Consider the following 11,074-nt stretch of genomic DNA (forward strand, 5'->3'; position numbering starts at 1 on the left):
AAAAAAAAAAGGATGCTTCACACACATTTTCAACCCAGCAGAACAGATGATCTAAACAATAACCATAGTTTTTAGATGGGCATCCAAGTTTAATGTCAACCAATTTGTTCTTGACTTATGGCCAAAAAAGCATTTTAGCAGGACGGACAGCCCTAAAAACATATTGGCCACTGGCCACGGCTGTCGCGGAGGCAAAAAAACACAGAATAAAAGGAAACAGGAGTGAAACCCATCAAAATAGCACAGCATACATTTATAATTTAAGATTCAAAATGTTCTATAAACACCAAGCATGTATGACCTCTTGTCACCATACATTTAGAATAGAATGTCTCAGCAATCTGCCCTGTGACCCCAATTTGTATGTCCCAGAATTCTCAAGACCTGTGCAATTACAGAGCTTTCAAGTTTTCATATCAATTTCATATGAAATACTAATTTCAGTATTCTGTTAAGAAACACTGAATTAGAGCCTTACTGATATATCGGCGGGCCGATATCGGCCGATATTATGCATTTCCCGGAATATTGTATTGGCATTTATAATAGCCGATTAAAAAAAAAAAAGAAATTAAAATATTCATTCCTCAGAATCATTTATAATGACAAATGATTCTGATAAATGAATAATTGAAAAATAAAAACGGACTGTCAACCATATGATGAGTGTTGGCGTTACATACTTTGTCCACCAGAGGGCTCTCTACAACGTCCCTGTTGGCAACATTGATTCATTTTTTTGTTCATTTTTTTTGTTCAAAAGGACTTTAAGTTTCATATCTTAAGTTCTTTTATATATTTTTATGTTCTTCTGTTCTGTTGTGACGATAAAACAAATTAGGATCATATTATTAACTCATAAATAACTACAAATAAGTTAGGGAAATCTGTTTGCGTTTTTCTGTTTTTTTTATATTTATAATCTGCCAATATATCGTCGTATCGGATTTTTAAATAACCAAATATTTTGGGCAGGCTCTACACTTAATATGCCAAAAACCCTGATATCAAGTCAGGCAGGAAGTTGGAAGTTTCAAAACGTAACGGTTAGTTCCAGAATACAAATGGAGCAGGCCATGTCGGCTCTATGGGAGTGCGGCAGCTGTTGTCATTATGGCACAACAGGAGCGCCTTTCTATTGTTCCCACCTGATCAGCCTCCCCCGAGGCGTGACAGACACAGGAACAGGGAAGAGGGCAGATGTTGTGCTCAGCGTGTGGGGTCGCATTTGCTTTTCATGTAACATTGTTGATAACATCACGCGCCAATCACATAGAGGAAAAAACATCTCACTGAGCACCTGCTCGGAAAAGTTAACAACGCAGGAGAAATACTGCTCATATAAAAAAATCCCTCTGTTGATCTATAGACCGTTTTACATGTCTTCCCAGAAGAGAAGAAGAACAACATGGCAATCAGAAGTGTTTTCATTTTTGCCACAGCCCGAAAATAATGAAGTGGACCTCAGCGGCGCTTGAAGTAATTTCACAGGAATTGTACCTCGAACGATTTCATGTGACAAATCAAAAATTGATTGATGGGTTGCCAACCACACAAGAAACAGTTAACCTATTAAACTGTTACTGACCACCCACAAGAATGGCAAAGGGAGTACAGTCTCCCTCCCTCACTCCCGAGAACCTGCCATGCCCACATGATGCAACTATCCAGATTATCACTCTTATCTTAGTTTAGATAACAGCTCTGGTCTGCGGGCTCTGAGCCTAGTCACTCGTTGTCTGCATTAGGAACTTCCTGAACCCTAATTATAGTCAACCTGTCTCGCCCCTGCTAACCTCCTCTGAATGAACACGTTCTGTCCCACACAGAAAATCCCTTCCGATTTTCTTACTTCTTTTTATAGCTTGGTGCTGAACTTCTAAAAATGCAGAGTTAAATTGAACTTAGCTGCCTTTAAATTAAATGCCAAAGTACAGGTTGTCATCTTTTAGTGCCCTGTACATTTATTTAAAAAGGTTTTATAAACCTTCATGGCATGCGTGTGTGGACTGTGTCAGAGTTCCTGTGAACAGACCCATGGCAGGAATGTTACTGAATCCTGGTACTGTAAGATTCTTGTTGGCTAATTAAACTCTACCAAGAATTAACCTGATATATTAAGCTTCCCTTACTTTTCTTTAAGTATCCAGTCATACAGCAATCTGTTCTGGTTAATGGCTGTCCAAGACATAAAACTCTTTGAAATGTAGTCAACGACTCAATTCTACCGATTATTGATGCAGCTTTTTTTTAATGTCCATTTCCATGTGTGTTTTTTTAAAAATATATATATATCTGAGTTTGCTACTCCATTTGCTAATCACTTCCTAGACAAAACTTAGATTTTGACGTATATTTGACACATGAGTTTTAATTAATTGTTTTTTCTGAGGTTTTTTATTTTGTAGTCATTCCATGGTTAAGCCTTAAACATGCTGGCAAATGTCACTTCTCACAGTGGTCTGCCATGTCAGAGGCGCAGCCATGTTTAGAGGTGAATTTGCTTCTTAGAACATGAAACATGAGGTGTGTTGTGATAATATAATGTGATAAAGTAGATGAACAGCCAGTATGTGTTTTGCGTAATTATTTTATGTATGTCTGATTAGATCATGTGCATATATACAAAATTAAAAATGTTTTCCTTTTGGCCATTTTTGTGTGTTTTTTTTCTGCACTCTTGTCTAAACTCTAAGTAGTTGTCCATTATCCCATTCTCTTTCAGTCACTCTGTTTTCTACTTGTCTGGAGACAGTAAGACATTTAATCGATTATTAACTTATCTGCATCAAGCATCAATTTGTTCTAGAGAGAATCGCGATGCATCTAAGAATCAATTATTTTTCCCACCCCTATTCAAAACGACCAAGATCTAATAGTTAAAAAAAGTGTATCCTGAAAATTGTTTTAAAAAAGTCAGTTTATGACAGCAGAATTCTAACAGACAACCACACCGCTGACACATGACGCCACTGATAGGTGACCAAATGTAACAGTTACCTTAAATATAACTACGGATTTCTCAGGGTTTGAACATTGTTGGAAGGTTTTGGTATAATATATACCAAAATAGGACTAGTTGTTATAGATATTTTATAATGGAAAAATTAAATATTATACCTGTAACTACTAAATAAGGGTAAAAACGGAATGAAAAACTGCATCACTATATGTATATCTCAGCGGATGCTGCCCCTGTATCAAAGCAGCAGTTTGTTGAGATTACATAGAGTACAGTAAACACACTACTGTCTTCTGTTTCAGCATGCTGGGAGTGTGTCTCATGTTTGTTTAAATGCTGTTGCAGCAATCCACTCATCTTGTTGGGTGGCAATAGCTCAGTCAGTAGGGTTGGGAACCGGAGGGTCGCTGGTTCAAGTCCCCATACGGACCAAAGGATGGTGGTGGACTGGTAGCTGGAGAGGTGCCAGTTAACCTGCTGGTCACTGCCAAGGTGCTCTTGAGCAAGCCACTGAACACCCAACTGCTCGGGGCACTCTGACATCTCTCCATTTAGTGCATGTATAGGGAGAGTATGTGCGTGTAATTCAGCCTTGTGTGTAATAACAGAGTGAAAACATTATTAATCCCGCAAGGGGGAATTACAAAGTATACATTATTATTGTTACCTGCGGGGAAAGCTTGTGATGTAGCTTTTATACGCCATTCACCAGATAATAATTAGGTGATCATCATATTATGCGACCCGTACAATTGCATTGTCAGACTTATCTCCACAGCGCCGCGGAGGAAGACTTTGGACTTGCAACATTTTGCTCTGTGTAACGATAAATAAAACCCCTTCTTGCTGACCATCAGATCTGAGCTCTCCCGACCTAAATATTTCCGCACGTCTTATTACTTGCCACGTAAATGTCTCTGGTTGCAGTGTCACAGCACTGACAGACCTAGCTAACGAAAGCAAGACAGCTGCACTTCGCTTGTGAGCGCAACATCCTTGGTTCTGCTGTTACCCCGGTATGCTAGCTAGTTAGCTAGCTTGATGCTAGTAGAAATACAAACGTAGGCTACTGCTAAGAGGCTAAGGTTACAGCGTTAGTCTCGAGTAACTATTATTGTCAAACTGAATAGTAATTCAACAACACCAGCCCAACTGTACTTAATTATCTTACCGTTTGATTCTACCACAGTCTTGGTTTGTTTACCACGGTCAAAGAGTTAGGCTAAAAGATGCTAAGGGCTAAAAACTGAGTTCACGCTAACAAACCGACCCTACCCAAGTAACGTTAGGTAAAGGCTAAAGTTGCCTTATGTATACACTCAGTTGAATGTAATGTACTTGTCTTGTACTAAAATAAAGCAGATATAACATAGCTAACTATCTCAATTTTCTGACATAAGGACTACAGCAGACGGGGCTAACATTAGCTCGTTAGCATAAGAGCCAGTTCATACCGAGGTTTTTCGTTTAGACACTTACCGTGAGAAAAGTTTCCTTCGTCATTTTTACAGTAACCACACCGGTAACCGCAATCCCCGCCGAAGTATTCAACTATTGTATAAGACTTGTTTCCTGCCATCTTTAACATCGAGTCAGATGACAGCTGAGTTGCCCGGTGTCTGACCCATAGACAGTTAAAGAAAGGTCTGCCCAGGCAAATACTGCTGGATGTCAAGCCCCGCCCACACAAAACGTCACTAGTGCTGCGTAACGACAAGTGGGAACTTTTGAAAGTGTTTTAACATCCAGTCCTCTTAAATCTGGAAAGCTTTGCGTTGTTGGTTTAATTAGAATTTCTGTATATCCAAGAACAAACTGAAACACAGTATTGTTCACATAGGTCTTCTAATTGTGGAGAACTGAAATGAGAAATGGTATGGTTTAATAAAAGTAATCTGTAAATATTCAAAAACTTAATTACCTTGATTACATTGTGACTAAATGTTTGTTAACCAGTGCCATTATGATGCAGATTTAGTTTGTGACAGATAGAACACAGGTCATGAGTAAAGAACTGTACAGCATATTTATTAAATCATCTGTGCAAAGAGGAAGGACAGAGAACTACCTAAACACAAATCCTGCAGAAACAAAACTTCCAGTACATTACAAAAAGGCCGAGGGATAGTTTGCATGTAGAAAAATAAGTTATAAAACCACAGCTAGGCCAATCATTTGTTTTGTGCCACTAAAGAAAAATGACCTTACAGAGGAAAGAGCTTGTGTACTTTGTTTTATCTTTCACGCTATCGCATGTACAGTACATAACAGAATTTAGTTTTTTTCCTTTTACCAGAAATCTTACCAATCATGTAACAACAAATCAGTCTCAGGAGATAGTTATTCATCTAAAAAAAAAGTGGTTCACTGGTTTATGGCAGGTCCACAAAAGCAAGCTGGGCAACGTGGTTGTCCAGTGTAAGTAGCCTCTGTTCTGCATCAAGTTTCCTGCACCAACATAGTGGTTTTATACAGGTGATGGAGCAGCTACTGGCACACACAAACCTTTAAATGAACTCTGGGTAGACATCAGTTATCTTGATTCCCATTGATGGCTCTTTGGTTGGGCACTTAACTAAAGCTTCCCTGGGGTACAGGGATGTTTTCATGAAGGTATTTCATACTGCCTTGCTCAGAGAAGTCAGCCGCCGTGTGCCCTTCTCCTCGAAGGACCCATTTGGTGGTCAGAAGCCCCTCCAAACCCACTGGGCCTCGGGCATGTATCCGTGCCGTACTGATACCAACCTCCGCTCCTGCAAAATAAGTACTGTACAATTAACTCTTCTGCCCCATTTTCAAGACTTGTAGGTTAGATCCATTTACAAAAGGATGTATAGTCTCATATGTTTCTCAGATGGCAGTAAGAAGTAAGACCATGCCTGATGCTGTACATACCTAGGCCAAAGCGGTAGCCATCGGCAAAGCGAGAGCTGGCATTCCAGAATACACAGGCGCTGTCCACCTGCTGCAGAAACTGTTCAGCTGTCTCCTCATTTTCTGTAATGATGACATCAGTGTGGGAGCTGCCATATTTGTGGATGTGGTCCACAGCATCCTGCATGCTGTCAACCACCTCGATGCAGCACTCCAGATCCCCGTACTCTGTCCTCAGAGACTTCACCTCAGATGGGCTGAAAGTTAAATAGGATGCAAACCGGGGGCCAGCATGGATCTTCACCTGAGAGAAAGCAATGGCACAATGATTCAGCAACATAAATAAATCAGTTAATAAAAATAAAAACTGTACTTAGTTGGCCTGAATTAGGTGCCAACCTATCTCTCTCCAGAAGGTTTGTTGCACGTTTCTTACATTTTCTGTTCTCAGCATATCAATGATCTGGTCAAATATAGGAGTTCGCAGCAGATCTCTGTGAATAAGCAGGGTCTCCATGGCATTGCAGGCTGCAGGGTAGTCACATTTGGAGTCTCTGACTGGAATGAATCATAAGGTACTACATTAATTATTCAGGTCTGTGTTACCTCAACAAGGTAATTACTCTTGGGCAACAAGGTAAATAATATCAATTACAACTGCTAGGTGTTCTAAAAGGAAATATGACAAGATTTATTTTCCAGTTCTACAACTTTCAAAACACTGTGACCTAACCATAGCAGAAATGGAAACATCAAATGACAGCCACACACGGGAACCACATACCAATATCAATAGCTTTGTCTATGCTGGCATCGTTGTCAATGTAGACGTGGCAGATGCCCTCGCTGTGGCCCAGCACAGGAATACCCTTAGCTGCCCTTTGGATGTTCCGGACCAGCTGGGACGAGCCCCTTGGAATGATCAGGTCGATCATCTTGTCGAGCCTGCACAGATCCTCGACTTCTTCGCGTGTGCTCACCTACACACCAAGGTACATTTTATAATGTCACAGAATATCTGAGTTAATATTGTATTCACACTGGTTCAATATTGCAATGCTTTTCAGTTTTACCAGTTGAACGGCATCCGCCACTCCATGAATGGAAAGTGCTTCCTGAGTGAGTTGATGTAGAATTTTATTAGTGTTGGAAGCTTCTCTACCCCCCTTCAGTAGCAAAGCATTTCCACTGGCAATTGCCAGCGCTGCCACCTGGAACATGTGAAAAAATACATGAAAATAGGGTTGGGCAATATAATGAAAATCAAATATCGCAATATTTTTTTACCAAATACCTAGGGTTAAAATAATGGCGGGTTCACAAAACATTTACACAAAGAGATTTTTGATAATCATCAGTAATGTGTCGATACTGACTAAGTGGTTAAAAGCAAATAAAATGATATCTAACACACTGGTAAGTTCAGAAAATGAAATAACTTTACTGTAATGCAGCCTTTAAAAGAAGGTAAAGTCAAGACTTAAGCCATATTACGATCAGTGTTGCCACAGTTGCTTTTAAAAAGTAACTTTGTTACTTTTAAAATCAAGTAATCTGTAAAGTAACTAAGTTAGATTACAAGTTACTTTATTTTACATTCAGCAACTGCCGACAACACCTCCAGCATTGATAGTAGTCTGGATCTAGTTCATTAGGGCACAAAAGAGAACGAGTCAACCGTGTTAACGGGCAGGATTTCCTCTACAACGTACTGCCCAACCAGCTTCTTCAACTCTCTCCCCCCCCCCTTACTGGTTTTGCAAGTCCAGATTTTGTTGTTTGGGTGGTGGGGGACCTCCTGCTCTCTGACTTGCTGTGGAAGTTTGATTGTGCAGTGCTGTGACTCCAAAGGTTTCTTCAAATTTGACGTCGTGTTTTTGTAGCTAGATAGCACTTTGTCGCCACCAGCACAGGGTGTACAACAAGCCTTAATAACGCCATCTTTAGCTGACACAACCTCATAATAGTGACTGTATTTTCAGCAAGAAAACGGGCATCTCTCTCCTCCCTCCATTGTTCTTTACGTTTGTGTCGCTGCATGGTAGCCTACAAGTGAACTGTCCTCATTCTGAAAACTTGACTTGTCACATACGTGACTTCCCGAGACGCAAGAAGAAAGCAAAAATATATTTTTACTAAGGAAAATGACAAAAATTCTGTAGTAACGCACAGTGACTTGAATAAGTAACTTTAATTTGATTACTGGTTTGGAACTAGAAATAAATTAGATTACTCGTTACTGAAAAAAGTGGTCAGATTAGACCACTTTATCACTCATTCCTGATTGTGTACGATGTGAAGATGATATCTAGTCTTATATCACAATATCAATATATTACCCTATATGAAAATTCAATATTAACTTTCAATGACACAGATGTAAAGTCTCCCAAACCAGCAGCTGATGGGGAGTAAGTCTAAAGGCAGAGCGCTGGGGTTGACTGACCTGAGGGAGACAGTCCGGACGTGACTCAAAAATGACCAGCAGCACACCGATGGGGACAGTAATCTGTTCCAGCTCTAGGTTGTTGGCCACCCTGGTTCTCCTCAGGACCCGACCCACGCTATCTTTGGAGGACACGGCAAGCTGACGGAGGCCAATGGCAAGGCTGTTCAGCTTAGCAGTTGACAGACTCAGGCGGTCGATCAGAGGCTGGGAGAGACGACCTACGAGGAAATCAAATTAAGACACAGGAGCAGGAGTGTCCAGTTAAATAGCAATCTTCCTACTCACTATGCTGTGCTACAACACTGGGAATGCAATGACTCCTGCCAAACTCCTGCCTCTTCCATGGCTGATGCACACCAGAGCTAAGATAAATGACAACCAATGCTGACAACCAGAAGATCGAAGCCTCCTTCATATGCCAGTTTCCCTGAGAAGAAGTGCTACAGATGGGTGATCCATTGCATTTGAGTCAGACGATTGCGGATTAATGTGAGCAGTGGGTCTTCTGTGTGCCTCTGTACCTGATGAATTTGCTAGCTCCATGTCTCGCCTGTTGGCACTGAGAATCTCATCTTTCTTCTCTGTAAGTAGCTCAGCAAGACAGCAGATGATCTCCCCTCTCTGGAAAAACAAACACACAAACCTCGTTATGATTTGCAAATACCAGAATCAAATTAGTAAATAAAGCTCCTACCAGTACAATGTAAAAGTAATGAGTTTGGCCAGTCCCCACACATCCAGTTGTGAAAATGATTATTTAGTGTTGATAGTTATGTATTGGGTTTGCGGACATACTCCCCATCTATTTTAATCTTGTCATTTAATTTAGGAATGATATGAGGTCAATCTACTGTATTTAGGGTAGGGCATTATGGAAGAAATCAAATATCACGATATTTTTGACCAAATACCTTGATTTCGATACCGCAACGATATTGTTGACAATGGGTGCTTTAACAAAATATTTACACAAAAAAAAGAAGGTTTTTTTTTTAATAAATAATCATAAGTAATGTGGATAAAATGCCTAAGTGGGTAAAGGTAAATAATACAACAGTCTGGTAAGTTCAGAAAATGACATAACTTTACTGTAATGCAGCCTTTAAAACCAGGAAAAGACAACACTTACCATGTTACGATATTGCAATATCCAGGCTCATATCACCATATTGATATAATATCGATATATTGCCCAGCTCTAATTTAGGGGACTTAATCTAAAGATAACCTTCATGACTTTTTGTATTAACTCTTAATATATCAGCTTAATAAAGAATATATCTACTCCAATCATGCATAAAAACCAATTTGGACCCCATGAGAAAATTGTTGTCGTATACGAAGGCATTTTAAAACCAAACTCACCTGTTCAGGGTCCAGGGAGGCCAGAGCCCTGCCTGCGTGGCGGGCCATCTCTGTCTGCTGCTCCACAGTTGGACCTGGTGGTGTCAGTAATACACACATCAAATATAAAAACACATCGCAACAAGTGGGTAAAATGTTCTTTGGTTATTATGGTTTTACCCAGTACCTGCAGGTTTCACCTCAGAGAAGAAGGTGCCAACTTTCTTCCCTTCCACAATGTCTGTGATGACGTGGCCTGTGACTTTAGGATGGGTGCCGTTGGCAATGACAACGGACGTCCCACCCTGTAGTGCCCAAAGGGCCGCTTTCACCTGATTAAGAAGACATGATTGAGTATAATGCACCGTTTTTATCATTCAACCAACTCAGACTTCTCAGTTTGAAATATCAAATGTGATGCAGACCTTGGCTTCCATGCCACCACTGCCGACTCTGGACTTGGTGCCAAACGTGATTGACTGCTGGTCACCAGGGTAGAATATATCAATAAGCTTGGCATCATCTGTTCCTGGGGGACTGTCATATAAGCCTGTGGAAGAAAAACATGTCTGTCTCCTTTAGAGAACCAAAGCAGTCACATCTTTCTATCGGACCAAAATGCCCATGCAGTGTACATTTGGCACAGCCTATTATTGCAACTTGATAGTTTCATTAATGATCATTATGATTCCTGATTACCATTAAATGCTCTTGCAATTAAGCATTTCACTTCCATAAAGTTGGGAGACTCACGAGATGTAAATGTGCTGTATTTATATAGTGCTTTTCTAGTATTAACGACTACTCAAAGCGCTTTCACATCATACAGCGAACATTCACCATTCACACACATTCACACACTGTGGCCGGGGCTGTCGTACAAGGTGCCACCTGCTCATCAGATAAACACTCACACACATTCACACTCCGATGCGCAGCAAAAAAAGTTTAAAAAAAACAACAACAAAAACTAATGCTGCATTCCCTATAATGTACAGTAACTCAGTAACCACGCTTGTGGTTGATATGACAAAATTAACTATTTGCAGAGATCACCTTCGATCTGGGGTAATTTATGATGGGTATTTGTGATACATTTTTACATGTAAATTAAACGTTTTTGCAAACCTTTGGAAACATTTCATTCATAAAAAGAGACCTAATGTTAACACAGATGCAAAGTAAATCATAATCAATCATCAAATTATTGGCGACTTCTGTACCTTCAACATCAGACAGGGCAATAAGGAGGTCTGCTTTCATTTCAACAGCTAGCCGTGCAGCCAAGCTGTCATTATCTTTGATGCTTATTACCTGAAATAAACAAAAATGTCATTAAGCCAAAAGGGAAAAAAATAAATCACTATATCTCACATTATACTGTAGTACAGCAGCTTACAATATCAGTTGCTACCATGCAACAAAAGCCTCCTAGGCGTTGCAAA

The 11,074-nt window shown here is 40.1% G+C and overlaps 2 protein-coding genes across 5 annotated transcripts in view; both read right to left on the reverse strand.

Moving 5' to 3' along the window:
* ate1 (arginyltransferase 1) overlaps positions 1-4,662 on the reverse strand; it is a 61,055-nt gene extending 56,393 nt beyond the window's left edge. For all 3 annotated transcript variants that reach the window (XM_032523233.1, XM_032523232.1, XM_032523230.1), the window contains exon 1: positions 4,442-4,662. In XM_032523233.1, the coding sequence (XP_032379124.1) occupies positions 4,442-4,550 (109 nt within the window). In that variant the 5' untranslated portion in view covers positions 4,551-4,662. The remainder of the gene's footprint in view (positions 1-4,441) is intronic.
* Positions 4,663-4,969: 307 nt separating this feature from the next.
* Positions 4,970-11,074, reverse strand: part of LOC116693915 (delta-1-pyrroline-5-carboxylate synthase) — an 8,072-nt gene continuing 1,967 nt past the window's right edge. For both annotated transcript variants that reach the window (XM_032523229.1, XM_032523228.1), the window contains exons 7-17: positions 10,853-10,943; positions 10,055-10,179; positions 9,817-9,961; positions 9,651-9,724; positions 8,807-8,906; positions 8,283-8,503; positions 6,910-7,047; positions 6,621-6,816; positions 6,273-6,394; positions 5,858-6,140; positions 4,970-5,715 (exon numbers count right to left, since the gene is read on the reverse strand). In XM_032523229.1, coding sequence (XP_032379120.1) covers positions 5,534-5,715; positions 5,858-6,140; positions 6,273-6,394; positions 6,621-6,816; positions 6,910-7,047; positions 8,283-8,503; positions 8,807-8,906; positions 9,651-9,724; positions 9,817-9,961; positions 10,055-10,179; positions 10,853-10,943 — 1,677 coding nt within the window. In that variant the 3' untranslated portion in view covers positions 4,970-5,533. The remainder of the gene's footprint in view (positions 5,716-5,857; positions 6,141-6,272; positions 6,395-6,620; positions 6,817-6,909; positions 7,048-8,282; positions 8,504-8,806; positions 8,907-9,650; positions 9,725-9,816; positions 9,962-10,054; positions 10,180-10,852; positions 10,944-11,074) is intronic.

Source organism: Etheostoma spectabile, chromosome 8 (genome assembly GCF_008692095.1).
Source record: "Etheostoma spectabile isolate EspeVRDwgs_2016 chromosome 8, UIUC_Espe_1.0, whole genome shotgun sequence".
NCBI classification, from domain to species: Eukaryota; Metazoa; Chordata; class Actinopteri; order Perciformes; family Percidae; genus Etheostoma; species Etheostoma spectabile.